Source organism: Coregonus lavaretus (genome assembly GCF_964263955.1).
Source record: "Coregonus lavaretus genome assembly, chromosome: 11".
Classification (NCBI taxonomy): domain Eukaryota; kingdom Metazoa; phylum Chordata; class Actinopteri; order Salmoniformes; family Salmonidae; genus Coregonus; species Coregonus lavaretus.
Window position 1 is genome coordinate 25,678,232 of NC_139998.1, and position 20,437 is coordinate 25,698,668.

Consider the following 20,437-nt stretch of genomic DNA (forward strand, 5'->3'; position numbering starts at 1 on the left):
TATGTAGCCAACAGCGTGTAGCCCTGTCACCCCTCCACTAGCGTCCCCTGGTGTAGCCTAGTCAGCGTTAGTGCAGTCAGTGTTACCAGAGCAGCTTCACTGGCTCTCACTTCCTCAACGCCCTTCAAGAGACCACGACTTGTCAGCTTCCTCGTAAACCCCCTGAACGATTGCGTCCGCATGTTCTCCCTTGCTCTTTCTGCCTCTCTCCTTTTTCCCCCCTTTTCTCCTTCTGAAACCTGGCCATCTGTCTAATTGTTCATCTCCATCGCTTTAATGCTTTTTACATGCTTTTCCCCCTCTTTCCAGGCAATAAAGTTTATTTTCTTCGCAAGACTTGAATCTGTATAGGGAGGGTAGGCAGGCGGGAGGGAGGGAGGGAGGGAGGGAGGCTGCTCACCTCCCTCTGCTAGATTTGCTCCAGTACCCCCCTTCCCCCATACCCCCATTCCTCCATCTCTCTGTCTCTCGCTGAGGATCTTCAGACACCTTCTCTGTCACTGAGAAACAGGAGTAGATCCATTTATCATATTGTATTCATATTGAGCATTTTAATACATGTCCCATATTGCTTTAACCCCTATAGAACAAGGATAAATGAGTGGTCAGGAAAAACTCCCTAGGCAGGAGGAAACCTTGAGAGGAACCAGACTCTAGTAAGGGAAGCGAGGGAGGTTTAGACCGTGTGTTTGTTGTGTGCCACTTTTACAGGGTCATTAAAGGAGATGATCATACTCTCTCACCTGTGATTAATGCTATGTGTAGATCATATGAAACATCCCCTATATCCCTATAATCAGACATATATAAAATGGCCATAATCACCTCCTTAACTCTGTGTAATAGCGGCCCTGGAATGGTATATCATAGCATCAAGAGAACCATTCAGATTAGATCATTCTAAGCTGGCCTGGTTTTACCCTTGAGTCACAGAATTGAACATTTGTGTGTATTGTGTGTGTATTGTGTGTGTGTGAATGTGTAAATACTTATAGGGGCAGTAAATGCAAGTATAAAACGCTTGAAAAGTGTTCCTTAAATATGAAGGAGATGTTAACCCTTGGCGTGTTTTGCTTGACTGGTGGGTATTGTTCCATGTGTGTCCTTGCTGTGGGTGTCATGTACAGTTACTCTCTACAGAGACAGATGCATGAAGGAAAGACGCTCCCTTATGACGTTCCTGGGATAGAGATGAGATGTGGGAAAAGGCTGACGGGGGAGTCGGAAGCGGAGAGCGGAACATTGAACGCTCTTTCCTGGGGTAATGTGAGCTGACAGTGCTCTCTAGGGACAAACAGCGGGGGAAGTGTGTGTGTGTGTGTGTGCGCACATGCATCAGGAATAGCTGATATTCCTGATCCCAGACGGTGGAATCCCAGGAGTGATGTCTCTCTCTGGCTTGAGGGACCATTGTTCTGAGAGGAACACACACAGGATTGGGCGACATACCATATATACCGTATACCGTGGTATTTTGAAATACAGACAGTATGATTTTTAATACCGTAAAAATAAAAAATAACTATAAGTTATAACTAACTATAAGTTAACTACCTAAGACAGACCTTTTGGGGGCATGTGCTCAAACCAAGAAAAGGGCAACCCCAAAAAAGTTTTTGAGCAATTATTAGAAGACGAGGGGAAAGCAGCACAGTCTGATGAGTGAAGTATAATGCAAAACTATTTTCGTCTGGAATAAATGCTGCACTTATTAACAATGACCACACAATTCCTGTCAAAATAGAAGATTGTAAGAAATACTGAAGCCTACCATTACTATATCCAACCCAATTCCATGTACCCCAGTGGTTTTAAAACATTTTAACCCGCTACCCCCAAAAAGGAGTTGTACAAAACTTGCGACCCACGCACATGTGCACACAATCGCTGCGCAAATGTAGCCTGTCATTACAGCCATAAACGTTGATGAATTTTCAAAAAGCAAGATAGGCTACAGAAATAAACTGTGTTTTACACCTGATGCATTTGGAAATGATTTAATGTTAGCATCCAATATCAACTAGCGATATATCATTTCACTTCTTTGGAGTCCAGAGCAAGCTAAATCATACAGCCTATTTGTAGCAGAGGTTGCAGGATCGGATGGAAAGCATGTTCTGTCCGCACCACGCCATCACTTTGGAGGCCTGCAGAGTGCTCGTTGCCAGCCGTTGTAGCCCTGTTCTTCCTCACAAATATCATGATAAATTCAGAATATGTTAGATCTTCGTCCTATAATGTTGAAGGCAGTGCCATGTATTTTATATAATATAAACGTAGGACTACTCTGTTTTTGTCATGCAAAACTGGAGAAAATGAAACAAGTTCTTTCTGGTCACTAATCTGATATGTGCGCCCACCTTTGCGCGCCAACGCTGATGACTGGTCATTGGTCAACAATCAAGACACAACTTTTTGGTTCTGAAGCATAGATGAGAATTTAACGACAACTTGCGGGCAGTGGGTTCAGAACAACAACGAGAAAAAAATGTATGCAAAAAAAATCGACCACAACCGAAAAGGGCACTTTGGAGACTGGAAGGGCAAAGGGGCATGTGCTCTGCCCAGGTAGAGCCCTATCTGTGCACATTGTGCCAAATATCTCCAGCTCAGGGAATCAGCTATGCATTTTGTTTGCTAACTTGCTAGCTAAGTGGCTAGCTTGCAAGATCAAGCTTCTTAGTTACAGCAGACAATCAATCCCCTCCTGGATCAAGATCCCTGCTGCCTAAATTTGTGAGCAATTTTATGTTTTGAAAGAAATAGCGCCCCTTGTGTGCACTGCCGGTAATAACGTATACCTTGGTATGGTACAGGAATGGTATGAAGGTATGAACATTTGAATAACCCTACTTGTATGTTTTATGGAGAGCAGAGGGCCTGAGTTAACACACTAAGAACAAACGCATGACTGCTGTGAGGGGACAGGGCAGAGGTCTGGGTTCTATACCTGGTCATGGTAATACAGCTCTGACAGGATCAGATGTGTGTGTAGACTGATCCAGTCTGATAGAGTAGATGATGAGTAGTCTGAATTCAGTGTGTAAATGCAGCTATGTATTTAGCTCTATAGGAATCTATATTTCACCACTTCTTCTCCTCTCCACTCTCCTCCTCTCCCTGTCTACCAGCATATGGTGGGTGATGAGCTACACACGCACTCTCTGACAGCAGACAGACAGAACCGACAGTACCATGTGAACCTGAGACGACATCCTGAGACATAATAGTGTCTGTCTGCTGTAGATGGGCTGTGCTCATGATGTCTCATCAGATCTGCAGGCATCTGCACGCTGTCTGGTCTAACTCAACATCAGCTGATGTCAATCTAAATGTCTGCTTCTGATTTATGGGTGTCAGGCCAGGAGCTAGTGGTTGTGGGACTGATTCTCTATATGCCGTCATGAGGAGGAGGATGACTATGATGACGTGTTGTGTGTGTTCTCTCTGCAGCATAAGGCCAGGGTGGAGGCCATGATGTTGGACCTGGCCTCTCTCCGCAGTGTCAGAGAGTTCACTGACTCCTTCAAGGCTAAGAAACTGTAAGTACACAACTCACCACCCCACCCCTCTCACTGTAAACCTGTCTGTCCCATTCTCCTACTCTGTGGTTGTTTTTGTTTATTCCAATATAAATCAGTTATCCTGTAGCAATATCATCTGCCCCACCGGTGTTCAAAAACAGAAAGCAGCCTGATCGTCTGGTTTGGACCTCTAAGAAAATTTATCCATACTTAGGTTTTGATTAAATAAGATCATTAGTGTTTTTTTCAGAGCAGTTAAATCCCTCATGCTTGATACAGTATAGTACATGCCCAGATGAGTTAGACATAATGAAGTCTGTCATTTGATGAGGTCTGTGCATATCAGTCGTTATTCTCCTACCTTAGGGATGTATCTCCCCTGATGTTGCTGTCGCTGCACACACGCACACACACACAGTCTCAGCTGCCCTAATAACACTTTAATTTGGCTTATTCCCTCTGCTCTCAGCACTCTGATACACTCTGACAGTGTGTGTGTTTGTGTGTGTGTTTGTCAGAGGAGATTAGAAAAGGATAAGTGAAAACGGAGGATGTGTAACCTGAGCTACCCACAATGCAAGGCTCTTTGAGACCGAGCAACAGCTGATATTGGTTTGAGTCACCTACTCTTACACCACATAGTCACACAGGACATCCTGACCATGAGCCTCTGTCGGACACCATATGGGCACGTACGTCCATGCGATGTGTGTGGATGACATTGCTCCACAAGAGACTTTGTAACACTTATTCTGTGGTGGTCAGCGTTTATGGTGTGTGTGTGTGTGTCGTCACTCTGTTACTGTCTTGGGTTCACGTTCTGTTCTGGCAGCCATGCTCATATTGTGTGTGTGTCTGTGTGTGTTACGTTTGTGCACAGGGTGTATTGCTGGCCCTAGGGGAGTTTTAGGGCTGTCATTGCCCCTAGCTGCCCTGGGGCAGGGTATGGCCATCCAGGACATGTGACTTCGGCTGCAGCCAAACCCTTCCAGAGCCTCCCCTTACCCCCCTGCCCACCTCCAATCTCCTCAGACCCCCTCCTTATACTCCATCCCCAGCAACTCCCCCAACCCTCCAAGCTGGTGTCTCCTGTTCCCCCCACCACACACCACTTGCACCCCACTGCTTCTCCAGCTCTCCTGCACCCACAGCCTCTCCTGAAGTGGTGTAATGGGTACCAGACCAGTAGGAGTAGTGAGTGACCTATCCTTTGCTCTGTGATCAGAGTGTGATGGTGCTTAATGGTAGAGACAGATTAACCCCACTCACTTCTCTTCCCTTTTCCCTTTCTCTATCCTTCCCTTTATACCTCCCTCTATTTCCCTCTATGTAGCCCTTTTCTCAATCTCTTTTCCCTCTTTTTGTCTTTCCCTCTCCCCTCTCCCCCATCCCTATATCTTACAATCTCCCCCTCTCTGTGCTCCTTCTTTCTCCCATCCTCTCTTCCTCTCTCTTTGTACTCCCCTCTCTCTCTCTCTGTCTCTCTCTCTCTCTCTCTCTCTCTCTCTCTCTCTCTCTCTCTCGCTCTCGCTCTCGCTCTCTCTCCCTCAATCCTCCTCTTTTTCTTACCTCTCTCTCCCCATGTTTTTGGCAAGGCTGTATTTCTTCATTAGGGGTGGTGGTGGGGGTAGTGGGGGAGTCTCCGGGGGACGTCAGAGTACATTAATTCTCATCAGAACAGGAGAGCAGAGGGGAGCGGAGTGAAGCAAAGTGGAGGGTAGAGGAGAGAGAAGAGGAGTGGCTGTAAGCTGTGAATGGCACGGGGCAGCTGTCTGAATGCTCAATTACAGAATGCATGTCTTCAGGCACAACACACACACACACACACACAGATACACACTCACACACACACACACACCAGTACCAGTAGCAGTGCGTGTAAAAAATCACTGGGGAAGCCAGGGAAAAAAAGCTTATGTGTTGTGATAATTGTGTTGTTTGCTCTATAACATTTTAGTTCATATGCCTTACCAGAATAAATGAAACCACACCTTTGTTTCATCACAAAACCAGAGAGCAACATCTGTCCAGGCGAGTCCACAAAGCATTTTGCATGTACCAAATAGTTACATGACCTACACATGGTCAAGCAAGTTAATCTTTCCGACATTTTTGGACTACTAAACAACCATTGATTTAGAACCACGGAGAGTTATCGCAAGTCGAAAAGAAAACAGAAGCTGCCTTCACTATTCCAGCACCATTTCAACCTTAACAGTTCAACATCATCAAATCACCTATGCTTAATTTAATAGTGACAAACTAAAAAATACCAAAAACGATTTAGTCCAATCAATGTAAGCTAAATATGATGTGGCTGTACATGGTACTAATTTGTGTGTGCGTGTAAGTAGAAAAAAACGATGCGCAGGACAGCTAAATGACGTAAATGTAAATTGAACATATTGAACAGACATCCTCTCAGGCCAGGGGCACAATGTTAAAATGAATGGTTGGATCAGAATCGCAGTTATAATCATTGGCCATACAGAAAATTACGTAAAACCACAAGTCCAAATCCCTGTCTCCATCCATGGCTAATTTAGGAAAGGCACTGGGGAGAGTTTTTTTCTGTGAATGACGTTCTGTTTTTGATGTGATGTGATTGGTGTGAAGCCAAATCCAAACCGGCTTCCCTTGACCCTTTTTTTGGTGCGCCATGACCATTCGCAGTTGAGCTCACTCAGTTTAGCTCACCACTAATTGGCAAATATTATATTATTTTTTAATCAAGGGATGCCAAATGCTCGCTGGCTTCCCTTGCATTTAATGCTACGGGCGGCAACAATGTCATACTATTTTTGACCAGACAGCATCAGATAGATGGTCTACACATACTGAGACAGAGGGGGCGCTGTTTCGCTCGCTCAGGGGCTTTCTCCGGTGAGATACTGTCACGACTTCCGCCGAGGCTGCCTCCCCTCCTTGTTCGGGCAGGTTTCGGCGTTCGGCGTCACCGGCTTACTAGCTACTGCCGATCCATTTATCATCACTCCATTTGTCTTGTCTTCAATCACACACACCTGGTCCTTATTCCCTCATTAGTCATGGTATAAGTGTTCCCTCTGCTTCCTTGTCTGTGTGGGTGATTGTTTATTGTGGAGGTTTGTGAAGCTCGGTGGAGCTTGTGTATTGTGTATCGACGGGAGTATTTTTTCCCGTGTGCCTGTTTTGTGCCCTGGAGTGTGTTTGACACATTTCTGCGTAAACCTGTATTTTTGCGAATTAAAGCCTGTTATTCTGTGATTTACCCTCCTGCGCCTGACTTCTTCAACACCACCTCATCACAGATACATTCAGCTTTTTTCGAAATGAAGGAAAATTATGAAACGCAGAGAGACGAAGATACGTTATTTTCTTTTTAACCTTTTCCATTTGTACATTTTTGGGGGAAGCCTGGAGTCCCTTAGAATCCACTGACACACACACACAAACACACACACTCACACACAATACATACTAGTGTTGCACGGTATACCAAAACTTCGGTACTTTTTCGATACTAGAACATGAAAAACTGTTCGGTACTAGAATTTTTGTTGCTTTCGGAATTATGTGTCTCACGGATCAAGCCTGTCTATCAGCGCAGTTGATGTCCCCCTTATAGTGGCAAAGCCTGCTCCACTTAACCTTAGTCTGGGCTGCATCATGTTAGCTCCCCACTCACGCTGTCCCAAATGGAAGGGATTGTTTGATATCTGTACCCCCATGAAATCAGCCAAAATGAGCTCAGTAACTCAATGCATACACACACTTCCATTTAATATGCATTCACCTGTACAGTGAGGGAAAAAAGTATTTGATCCCCTGCTGATTTTGTACGTTTGCCCACTGTCAAAGAAATGATCAGTCTATAATTTTAATGGTAGGTTTATTTGAACAGTAAGAGACAGAATAACAACAAACAAATCCAGAAAAACGCATGTCAAAAATGTTATAAATTGATTCGCATTTTAATGAGGGAAATAAGTATTTGACCCCTCTGCAAAACATGACTTAGTACTTGGTGGCAAAACCCTTGTTGGAAATCAGAGGTCAGACGTTTCTTGTAGTTGGCCACCAGGTTTGCACACATCTCAGGAGGGATTTTGTCCCACTCCTCTTTGCAGATCTTCTTCAAGTCATTAAGGTTTCGAGGCTGACGTTTGGCAACTCGAACCTTCAGCTCCCTCCACAGATTTTCTATGGGATTAAGGTCTGGAGACTGGCTAGGCCACTCCAGGACCTTAATGTGCTTCTTCTTGAGCCACTACTTTGTTGCCTTGGCCGTGTGTTTCGGGTCATTGTCATGCTGGAATACCCATCCACGACCTATTTTCAATGCCCTGGCTGAGGGAAGGAGGTTCTCACCCAAGATTTGACAGTACATGGCCCCGTCCATCTTCCCTTTGATGCAGTGAAGTTGTCCTGTCCCCTTAGCAGAAAAACACCACTAAAGCATAATGTTTCCACCTCCATGTTTGACGGTGGGGATGGTGTTCCTGGGGTCATAGGCCACATTTCTCCTCCTCCAAACACGGCGAGTTGAGTTGATGCCATTTTGGTCTCATCTGACCACAACACTTTCACCCAGTTCTCCTCTGAATCATTCAGATGTTCATTGGCAAACTTCAGACGGGCATGTTTATGTGCTTTCTTGAGCAGGGGGACGTTGCGGGCACTGCAGGATTTCAGTCCTTCACGGCGTAGTGTGTTACCAATTGTTTTCTTGGTGAATATGGTCCCAGCTGCCTTGAGATCATTGACAAGATCCTCCCGTGTAGTTCTGGGCTGATTCCTCACCGTTCTCATGATCATTGCAACTCCACAAGGTGAGATCTTGCATGGAGCCCCAGGCCGAGGGAGATTGACATTTATTTTGTGTTTCTTCCATTTGCGAATAATCGCACCAACTGTTGTCACCTTCTCACCAAGCTGCTTGGCGATGGTCTTGTAGCCCATTCCAGCCTTGTGTAGGTCTACAATCTTGTCCCTGACATCCTTGGAGAGCTCTTTGGTCTTGGCCATGGTGGAGAGTTTGGAATCTGATTGATCGATTGCTTCTGTGGACAGGTGTCTTTTATACAGGTAACAAGCTGAGATTAGGAGCACTCCCTTTAAAAGTGTGCTCCTAATCTCAGCTCGTTACCTGTATAAAAGACACCTGGGAGCCAGAAATCTTTCTGATTGAGAGGGGGTCAAATACTTATTTCCCTCATTAAAATGCAAATCAATTTATAACATTTTTGACATGCGTTTTTCTGGATTTTTGTTGTTGTTATTCTGTCTCTCACTGTTCAAATAAACCTACCATTAAAATTTTAGACTGATCATTTCTTTGTCAATGGGCAAACGTACAAAATCAGCAGGGGATCAAATACTTTTTTCCCTCACTGTATATAGTGAATAGGCCTGGGCTACATATTGATTTACCCAGTTTATTAATAAATGTACCATTCAAATAAATGATTGCCATTATGTTGTTATGTAGTTAGATTGGTATAAACAAAGTCAAATTGATTCTATGATTGTATAATTGATTGGCTGTCTCTGAAAAACGTTGACGTAAAAAAAATCGAGTGTAATGACATTGAACTCAAAAGATACTTAACAATTGAACAGTGCAGTAGCTGAGTTTAAATTCAAGCGCCATTCTGTGACTTTGAAAAATACCGTAAAACCTCAATTAATAGCCCAGATGTTTATTTGCTTAAATCACTGAACACAACAGGCACTTATTAGAGACGGGCTTCTATTTCAGCCAGGTGTCTATTTCCTTAATGCACACACGTTTTGCTCAATTGTTTAATTCCAGCATTTACTTCCAGCATTTTAATTGATTTCTTCATTTCCTGCACTAATGTGTTATCATTTACACATTGTGTCACATTTATTTTGTCTTAATATGCCGCAAAAAAAGTAATAAATCCTTGACAATAAATATTCTCCTCTTTGACTGTGCATTTTCGGTAGTTCTTACTTTCGCCACTATCGGACGATTTCTAGGATTCTGTACTCCCAAAGTTGTTGACTGTTTTTGTGCTTGCCAGTTAGCAAGCAGTTCTCAGCTGTTAGCAGCCAATGACTAGCAGTTTCTTACTGGCAATAAAAATGGATGATTGCCATCATTTTTTCGAGTCATTACTGAATTATTTAATGCAACAAATCAAACATTAAACCTCGTAAACAATTCATGGTAATTCATGGTAACCTCGTAAACAGTTCATTTAGACCAATCATTTATTTGAAACAGGAGTTTATTTCCTGAAATGTATGCCATTGCCCAGCTATTAAAAGGGACAGGCGGCTATTTGAGACTGTGTTTAATAGAGGTTTTACCGTATGCCTTCTTTTTTGCCGTGGTATCATTTTGGTATTGAGTATCGTGATGGTATCGAGAATCGTGATACTAAACCTGGTATCGGTATCGAAGTCAAAATTTTGGTATCGTGACAAGACTTATACACACACATTTCTACCTGTTTGTTCCAGTTCCTGTCCCGGTATGGCCAATAAAGCCCTAATGACAATTGGACAGAGCCTAGCTGCACCCAGAGCCAATCACCTCCTTCAGGCAGGTTATCATAGAGGTCAGGCCAGGGGGGGCTAGTTACACTAAATATACAATTCACTCATCTCTTCCTGTTTAGTACTTAACACCCCCACTTGACCAGCGCTAAGATAGCAGTTAGGGCCAGCAGTAGGCCCATTAAATATCATTACATTAGGGCTGTGGTTATGAAGATGAGACCCTGGGCTAGGAGCTGATGTCTTCTTCTGAGGACGAGGGGTTCTGACCGCTGAGAGATAAACAATAAGATCAAGTGGTCTCTCCTTAACTGCTCTTTAAAAAACAGATGTCTGTGGCTTCTGACCAATTGTACTATTTTGATAATTTTTTTGTACTGGTATTAACTTATTTTGTACATATTGTTTCCACCATCGTTTCGTTTGACCGAAAAGAGCTTCTGGACATCAGAACAGCTATCACTAACCTCCATTTGGCGAAAGACATATTGATTATCACGGACCAGGCCCAAATCCCCAACACAGCACTATAAGTGGGGTAAGGGGAGGCTCTACCCTGCGTTCTATTGGCGAACGTGGAGAATCACTGGAGAATAAACTGAATGAGCTCCAATCGAGACTATCTTATCAACGTGATCTTAAGAACTGTAATATCCTATGTTTCTCTGAGTCTTGCTGAACAAGTACATGATAAATATAAATCTAGCTGGATTTTCTATATACATCGGCAGGACAGAACCGCTGCAAGGGGGAAACTCAAAAGGGGTGGGGGGATGTCTCTTTGTTAACAATTACTGGTGCGCAATCTCAAATATTAAGTATGTCTCAAGGTTCTGCTCGACTGAGATATAATACCTCATGATAAGCTGTAGACCACACTATTTACCTAGAGCTTTTTCATCTATATTTTTCGTAGCTGTCTATTTACACCACAAACCAATGCTAGCACTAAGACCACACTCAATGAGCTGTATAGGGCCATAAGCAAACAAGAAAATACTCATCCAGAGGCGGTGCTCCTAGTGGCTGGTGACTTTAATGCAGGAAAACGGAAATCCGTTTTTACCTAATTTCTACCAGCATGTCACCTGTGCAACTATAGGCAAAACAACTCTAGATCACCTTTTCTCCACACACAGATGCATACAAAACTCTCCCTCGCCCTCCATTTGGCAAATCTGACCATAACTCTATCCTCCTGATTCCTGCAGGAAGGACCAGTGATGCACTCAATATGGAAGTGGTCCGATGAAGCAGATGCTAAGCTACAGACCGTTTCGCTAGCACAGACTGAAATATGTTCCGGGATTCATCCAATGTCATTGAGGAGTTTACCACATCAGTCACCGGCTTGAGGACTCTACCTGACCAAGTCTGTAATACCTACATGTTTCAAGTAGACCACCATAGTCCCTGTGCCCAAGAACGCCAAGGTAACCTGTCTAAATGACTATCGCTCCATAGCACTCACATATATAGCCATGAAATCCTTTGAAAGGTTGGTCATGGCTCACATCAACACCATTATCCCATACACCCTGGACCCACTCCAATTTGCATACCACCCTAACAGATCCACAGATGACACAATCTCTATTGCACTCCATACTGCCCTTTCCCACCTGGACAAAAGGAACACCTATGTGAGAATGCTGTTCATTGACTACAGCTCAGCGTTCAACACCATTGTGCCCTCCAAGCTCATCACTAAGCTAAGGACCCAGGGATTAAACACCTCCCTCTGCAACTGGACCCTGGACTTCCTGAAGGGCCGCCCCCAGGTGGTGAGGGTAGGTAACATACCATCTGCCACATTGACCCTCAACACGGGGGCCCCTCAGGGGTACCTGCTTAGTCCCATCCTGTATTCCCGTTCACCCACGATTGCATGGCCGCACATGACTCCAACACCATCATTAAGTTTGCAGACGACATGACGGTGGTAGGCCTGATCACCGACGACGATGAGACCGCTTACAGGGAGGAGGTCAGAGACCTTGCAGTGTGGTTCCAGGACAACAACCGCTCCCTCAACGTCAACAAGACAAAAGAGCTGATCGTGGACTACAGGAAATGGAGAGCCAAGTACGCCCCCACCACATCGACGGGGCTGTTGTGCGACAGGTCAAGAGCTTCATGTTCCTCTGTGTCCACATCACTAAGGAACTATCATGGTACACACACATCAACAGTCGTGAAGAGGGCACGACAACGCCTCTTCCCCCTCAGGAGGCTGAAATGTTCTACAGCTGCAACATTGTGAGCATCTTGACTGGCTGCATCACCGCTTGGTACGGCAACTGTTTGGCCCAGTACATCACTGGGGCCGAGCTCCCTGCCATCCAGGACCTCTATACCAGGTGGAAGGCCCTAAAAATTGTCAGACTCCAGCCACCCAAGTCAGACTGTTCTCTCTGCTACAGCACGGCAAGCGGTACTGATACACCAAGTCTGGAAGCAACAGGACCCTGAAAAGCTTGTACCCCCAAGCTATAAGACTTCAAAATAGTTAGTTAAATAGTTAACCAATAGCTACCCGGAATATCTGCATTAACCTTTTTTGCACTAATATCTTTTGACTCATCACATACACTGCTGTTACTGTTTATTATATATCCTGTTGCCTAGTCACTTTATCCCTACCTATATGTACATATCTACCTCAATGACCTTGTACCGCTGCACATCGACTCGGTACTGACTAGTACCCCGTGTATATAGCCAAGTTATCGTTACTCATTGTGTCTTGTATTTGTATTTATTAAGGATCCCCATCAGCTGCTGCAGCTACTCTTCCTGGGGTCCAGCAATATTAAGGCAGTTATAAACAATTTTAAAACATTACATGACATTACATTTCATAACACCTTTCACAACACATTAAGCATGTATTTATTCCTTGTGTTATTATTCTTATATCTTTCCACTATTTCTCTTTTTTTCTCTCTCTGCATTGTTGGAAATGGCCCGTAAGTTAGCATTTCACTGTTAGTTTACAGCTGTTGTTTATGAAGCATGTGACAAATACAATTTGATTTGAACAGTTAAGACAGAAAAACTGCCTTTCCAAGGTGACTGTAGAGTTCCCAGGCTGCAGCAGCAGCAGTCAGAGCCAGTGTTTCCTGGCAGAGGTGATACAGAGGAACAGAGGCCAGGGCTCTGAACTTCATGCTTTATTAAACAGAGGCCTTCTTATTAACCACCAACCTGTTTTCTGGCTCTGTTATAAAAGTTTGAGTTTAAGGCTTGACTTCCAACGCACTGACTGATGCTGGTTACATTTCAGGCAGTGGATTTGGAGTTCAATCTAAAGATTACTTCTTACTTTGGGTAAAAAACTCTGGGTTAATAGTTTTTTTAATGATATATAGCAAGTACAGTATGTCGTATTTATGAAGTGTATGATTTGCATACGTAGGCATTCGGTAGTTAGTGTGGAGTGAGTGTGACTCTCAGTAATGAACCCTGTGTGTGTGCATGTGTGTGTGCATGTATGTGTGCGTGTGTGTTAGGAGGCCTGAAGGTGAACGTTCACTCCAGTCCTCTCTAACAGCGTTATAGGGAAGACTCATTAGAGCCAGGGATAACAATTCACACATTAATTTTCCAGCATCCAGTTTTTAATTAATCCAGCAGGCAGTCTTAAACACAGGGTACACAAACTGCCCTGGGCCTCATAATGAATTCTAATGGAAGAAATTAAAAATTGGTGGGGTGTGTTTGGATTGTTCGCCTGTGTTACTGTGGTTTCGAGCTCGCTGGAGCGACGCTGTCACCGACAAGGATCTCTCACCGCCGAGGCCGACACGGCAATCTCCACTTGCTCACACACACACAAGAAAGGGAGGCCTGAAAGACACATTCCCAGATGCGATGTGTATGTGTATATGGTGAGTTTGATTGTATGGGAGTGTGTGTGTATGAGTATATATTATATTTTTCCTCTCTCTCTCTCTCTCTGAGGTTGATATGATGACTATTCAAGGTGTTGGTTGTTTCTGTTGGCGGGTGTTGAACTGAATTCATTATCAATCAGTCAGACCATGGGGGAGTAAGAGAGGAAGCCCTCTATACAGTATACATACAATCATATCACTAATACCCTGTCTCTGTCTCTGACATGGTCTACTGAGGTCTAGCAGCTGCACACAGGAATAGCACACCTCTCTCCTACCCTCCTCTCTTTCCCTCTCTGTTCCTTTCCCTCTCCACCATTGTTCCCTTCTCCCTAGATCTCTGGTTACAGTATGGAGAATAGGTCACAGTGCCAATAACTTGTAATACTGGCCCTCAATGTGTCATTGCTCTGTATGTTCCTCTCCTCTCCCCGTAGGCCGCTCCACATCCTGATATGTAATGCGGCGGTGTGTACCCAGCCCTGGCGTCTGACGAAGGACGGCCTGGAGTCCACCTTCCAGATCTGCCACCTAGGTCACTTCCTGTTGGTACAGTGTCTACAGGCCGTCCTGCGAAGCTCTGCCCCCGCCCGCGTGGTGGTGGTGTCCTCTGAGTCACACAGGTCTGTATTCACTGACTAAACAAATATTATTTATAACCAGGAGTTGGAACCGGTTCAGGGAACAAAACCAGAACCGGGAACGACCGTGATCTATACTGTCCCGGAACAGAACCGTTATTTTAAAAGCATGGGAACCGGTAATAACGTTATTTTACGTTCTGTAATTTTTATTCAGTCCCACAAAAAACGCAACAAAGCACCTATGCAATGCCCTCACTCTCACTCAGAAACGTATTCCAGTGTCTGTCTGCCTGCCAGCTGAAAATCTTTGCCAGTGTGTGTGCATGTGTAGATTACCTGCCCCTCCCCCTCTGAAACATAGGCCACTGTAGCCTACTGACATTACAAGCGTGATTCAGAAATTAGGGAGAGATTTTTAATTAGAGAAGAATGGATTAACTTTTTCGATGCTAGTTAAGGATACTATAGTTATCATGTTTCACATTGGATTTATTAACTACAAAAAGGTAAGACGTGTTTTTAGTTCTGGTGCCGCTCTGCACACACAAGCTAGCTAGCTAGCGCTGGTCCAACATTAAGCAAACTCCCGGACGTTCAAAGACATTCAAAGTTCCTCCATAAAAGCAGCTCCTCTGTAGGTATACTGTAATTCAGTGGGCCTAATTTGGATAATGCATGTCATAACAAGATGCCCAGCGCTTTAAGCCAAGCAGCCTCCTCCACCCTCTTGCTTTCTCCCCACCTGCAAAATTTCAGTCGCATCTCTCGCCCTACACTTGTATGTCCATCGCGCATGTAAACAACTAGGCTTTCCCGCTCCATAGCAAGCTGCTCTATCCGCACTGATAGGTGAAGTAATCAATTTCAGAGGTTTAAAAAGGAACAGAAAGGAATGTTATAAACTAGGCTGGGGCGATACCCCGGTATACGGTATAAACAGTATATTATAGATTCAATCACAAAGACCAGGGAAGCGTTCCAAAGTTTCTTAAAGAAAGGCACCTATTGGTAGATGGGTAAAAAAACAAAAACAAACAGATATTGAATATCCCTTTCAGCATGGTGAAGTTATTAATTACACTTTGGATGGTGTATCAATACACACAGTCACTACAAAGATACAGGTGTCCTTCCTAACAGTTGCCAGAGAGGAAGGAAACCGCTCAGGGATTTCACCTTGAGGCCAATGGTGACTAAAACAGTTACGGAGTTTAATGGCTGTGATATGAGAAAATTGAGGATGGATCAACAACATTGTATTTACTCCACAATACTAACCTAAATGGCAGAGTGAAAAGATTGAAGCCTGTACAGAATAAAAATATTCCAAACATGCATCCTATTTGGAACAAGGCAAAACATTGGCAAAGAGATGAACTTTTTGTCCTGAATGCAAAGTGTTATGTTAGGGGAAAATCCAATGCAACACATTACTGAGTACCACTCTTCATATTTTCAAGCATGGTGGTGGCTGCATCATGTTATGGGTATGCTTGTCATCGGCAAGGACTAGGGAGTCTTTTAGGATAAAAAGAAATGGCTATAAGCACTGGCAAAGTCCTAGAGGAAAACCTCGTTCAGTATGCTTTCCAACAGACACTGGGAGATGAATTCACCTTTCAGCAGGACAATAACCTTAAACAAAAGGCCCAATCTACACTGGAGTTGCTTACCAAGACAACATTGAATGTTCCTGAGTGGCCTATATACAGTTTTGACTTAAATCGGCTTAGAAATCTATAGCATGACGGTCAACTTGACAGCTTGAAGAATTCTAAAAAGAGTAATGGGCAAATATTTTACAATCCAGGTGCTCTTAGACTTAGACTTACTCAGAAAGACTCACAGCTGTAATCGCCGCCGTGCATCTACAAAGTATTGACGTAGGAGTGTGAATACTTATGTAAATGAGATATTTCTCTATTTCATTTTCAATACATTCTAAAAACATGTTTTCACTTGATCATTATGGGGTATTGCGTGTAGAAGGGTGGGAAAATATATATTTAATCCATTTTGAATTCAGGCTGTAACTCAACAAAATGTGGAATAAGTTAAGGGGTGTGAATACTTTCTGAAGACACTGTGTATCTCATTTTATCATCAATGTGTATATTATGTCCAGGCCTTCTCAGACCCCCTGACTCTAGCTCTCTTTCCCTCCTCTCTGTCGCTCTTTCCTCTCTCTCGCGCTCTCTCTTGTCTTTATCAAGCATGTCCATATGTATACAGTGATCCCCGGCTGCTACAGTATGTTGTCCCGTGTGTATCCGAGGCAGTCAGTATGCATGGGACACATTGATCCTGGCTACAGTCAGTCAGTCAGCTAGTCAGCCAATCACAATGATTGATTAGCCCCTAGCTCAGAGGGACTGGACATATAGGCAGAGTTATTCTAGCAGATCAAACACCAGTCATAGTGCAGCCCTGCTCTGCTAGACATAATATAGTGTAGTAGAGGCTGACAGGCATGAGAGGAGAGCAGTAGACTCATTGACAAGAGGTCAGTCCCCATACACTGACAGGGAGTGAAGAGAGTGAAATGTGATTTGAAATAAAAAAAGTGGAACGATACAATATGATTGATACAGGGCATATAAAGTTACAATTAGACCAGGCACTTTCCTCTCAAACCTGTTTTTCCTCTTTCCATCCCCCCGATTTCCCCTTCTTCTTCTCCTGTTTTCGCTCCCCTTCTACCTATTTCCCCATATTTTTGTCTCTCCTCATCCATCCCCTCTACCCCTCCCTCCTGTGCCTCCCCTTCCTCCTTAGTTTTGCCCTCCTCTCCCATCCCTAATCAATGGTGCCTATCCCCTTCAAAGAGGGCTTAGCAGTGACAGAGAGAGTCAGTTACACACTGGTCATAGAAGAGGTGATAGATACAATATCTGATATTACATCTGCCATTCTGCCCGCTCCATTCCACACCTATATTGCATTTGTTGAAGTCGCTCACTTTTTGGTTTGTGTGTTATTTCCTATGACTTCCTGGTTATTTCACTTAGCTTCTCCCTCACAGGCTCTCAGTCTGACCCCTGACCCGGTGGTGGATTATACTCCCTAAGCCCCCTGTTGTAATGAAAAGCTGTGACCTACAGCATATAGCAGACAAGGTGGGAGGGATGAAAAGATGGAGAGATGGAAAGGAAGAGGGATGGAGACAGATGATGAGGGAAAAGGCTGAAAACCGTATCACCCCCCAACACCAGGGCCAGCAGTGTAATTGGCACAATACTAATAGGTGAACTGTCTCTTACTGCATTACACCTGCTCAAAGACCAGGAAACAAGTCTATTATGAAATCTCTCTGTTACACTGTATCTAAAACCTCCTATTGCACCCTCTCTGAAAGGGTTAGGGTTTAGATGGCTGAAATTGTGTCCAAATGTTTTTGGTTAGTTTTTCTAAGTAAACCCAGACATTTTGCTATTTTTGCTATTTTCTAACCTAAAAAAAGACCATTTATATTAATAGAAGTGTTGACAAAGTGGCATAGGTCACTATGAAATCAGAGTGTAACTTCATTTAAATCTGGACAGGCGCAAGTTAAAACAGAGCATATTGAATTATCAAACATCAACAAACTTGCTTTGAGAGAAACATTTGCATATTTCACTCAGCCAATTGATTTATCAACCCCACCACACGCTAAAGCAGTTGTGAAGTTTCCTCACATAAAATATAAAGCCTGCAGATGTTGTAATTTAGCCAAGCAAGGATGTAGCCGAGACAGGGCGGTAAACAAACACCAAGCAGGCAGCTTGTAAAATCACAACAAGGAAACCAGGTGACATGTTGATTGGTTGTTTTCTAATGACTGGATTAAGATGTACACACACACACACACTTTGAGGCAGGAGGAGGGAGTGTGTTTGACTGTGGTGTGTCTCTGTGTTATTTTGACTGCATAATAACCCAACAAGCGGTGTAATGTTCAAGGGCCTTGTCAAACATCTGGGTATTAACTGCTCTGTCGCAGACAATTAAAGAACATCATGTCACGCCTTGGATTTGTATTCAGTCAGGACCACGCTGCTATAAAAACTCTACAGAATGTATTCACACACATGCACACACATACATACACACTTAAATGTTTTACTTAAATGTGTATAGCCAATGGAGATGAACTCAAGTGTACTTTCAATAAAGTTATCCTTGACTGGACTTGTTCCTGTAAAATGTATACTTTTCTACACTGAACAAAAATATAAATGCAAAATGCAACAATTTCAAAGTTTTTACTGAATTGCAGTTCATATAAGGAAATAAGTCAATTAAAAAACATTAATTAGGCCCTAATCTATGGATTTCACATGACTGGGAATACAGATATCCATCTGTTGGTCACAGATACCTTTAAAAAAAGGTAGGGGTGTGGATCAGAAAACCAGTTAGTATCTGGTGTGACCACCATTTGCCTCATGCAGCGCGACACATTTTCTTCGCATAGAGTTGATCAGGCTATTGATTGTGGCCTGTGGAATGTTGTCCCACTCCTCTTCAATGGCTGTGCGAAGTTGCTGGATATTGGCGGGAAGTGGAACACGCTGTCGTACACGTCGATCCAGAGCATCCCAAACATGCTCAATGTGTGACATGTCTGGTGAGTATGCAGGCCATGGAAGAACTGGGAAATGTTCTGCTTCCAGGAATTGTGTGCAGGTCCTTGTGACATGGGGATGTGCATTATCATGCTGAAACATGAGGTGATGGCTGCGGATGAATGGCATGACAATGGGCCTCAGGATCTCGTCACGGTATATCTGTGCATTCAAATTGCCATCAATACAATGCAATTGTGTTCGTTGTCCATAGCTTATGCCTGCCCATACCATAACCCCACCTCCACCATGGGGCACTCTGTTCACAACGTTGACATCAGCAAACCACTCACCCACACGATGCCATACATGCTGTCTGCCATCTGCCCGGTACAGTTGAAACCGGGATTCATCCGTGAAGAGCACACTTCTCCAGCGTGCCAGTGGCCATCGAAGGTGAGCAATTGCCCACTGCAGTCAGGTCAAGACCCTGGTGAGCATGATGAGCACGTAGATGAGCTTCCCTGAGACGGTTTCTGACAGTTTGTGCAGACATTCTTCAGTTGTGCAAACCCACAGTTTCATCAGCTGTCCGGGTGGCTGGTCTCAGACGATCCCGCAGGTGAAGAAGCCGGATGTGGAGGTCCTGGGCTGGCATGGATTTGCGTGGTCTGCGGTTGTGAGGCCGGTTGGACGTACTGCCAAATTCTCTAAAACAACGTTGGATGCGGCGTATGGTAGAGAAATTAACATTCAATTCTCTGGCAACAGCTCTGGTGGACATTCCTGCAGTCATCATGCCAATTGCACGCTCCCTCAAAACTTGAGACATCTGTGGCATTGTGTTGTGTGACAAAACTGCACATTTTGGAGTGGCTTTTTATTGTCCCAAGCACAAGTGCACCTGTGCATTGATCATGCTGTTTAATCAGCTTCTTGATATGCCACACCTGTCAGGTGGATGGATTATCTTGGCAAAGGAGAAATGCTCACTAACAGGGATGTAAAAAAATGTATGCAAAACATTTGAGAGATATACGCTTTTTGTGCGTATGTACAATTTCTGGGATCTTTTATTTCAGTTCAATAAACATGGGACCAACACTTTACATGTTGCATTAATATTTTTGTTCAGTGTAGTTAAATAAAGTTAATCTTGGTACCTCCCTCTCCCAGGTTTACAGACCTGCTGGACCAGTGGACCTGGCTGTGCTGTCTCCTCCTCAGAAGGACTACTGGTCCATGCTGGCCTACATTTACATTTACATTTTAGTCATTTAGCAGACGCTCTTATCCAGAGCGACTTACAGTTAGTGCATACATTATTATTATTATATATATTTTTCATACCCCATGTGGGAATCGAACCCACAACCCTG

General features: G+C 43.9%; 1 protein-coding gene across 2 annotated transcripts; it reads left to right on the top strand.

Annotated features, from left to right (window-relative positions):
* Window positions 1-3,466: 3,466 nt before the first annotated feature.
* On the top strand, window positions 3,467-17,683 carry LOC311137232 (WW domain-containing oxidoreductase-like). 2 transcript variants are annotated; one of them, XM_084171616.1, is made up of 3 exons: window positions 3,467-3,542; window positions 14,365-14,550; window positions 17,534-17,683. In XM_084171616.1, the coding sequence occupies exons 1-3, from the start codon at window positions 3,475-3,477 to the stop codon at window positions 17,544-17,546; spliced, it is 267 nt and encodes an 88-aa protein (XP_084027742.1). In that variant the 5' UTR covers window positions 3,467-3,474; the 3' UTR covers window positions 17,547-17,683. The 2 variants fall into 2 exon arrangements, with proteins under 2 accessions (XP_084027742.1, XP_084027741.1); XM_084171615.1 differs by lacking the exon at window positions 17,534-17,683 and having other exon boundaries at window positions 14,365-14,674.
* Window positions 17,684-20,437: the final 2,754 nt, after the last annotated feature.

What these genes read in the sequence shown, in the direction of transcription:
- LOC311137232 (XM_084171615.1), top strand. Translation starts at nt 3,475, where the DNA reads ATGATGTTGGACCTGGCCTCTCTCCGCAGTGTCAGAGAGTTCACTGAC. An exon ending in TCCTTCAAGGCTAAGAAACT is followed by an intron (nt 3,543 to 14,364) that starts GTAAGTACACAA and finishes CTCTCCCCGTAG; the next exon opens with GCCGCTCCACATCCTGATAT.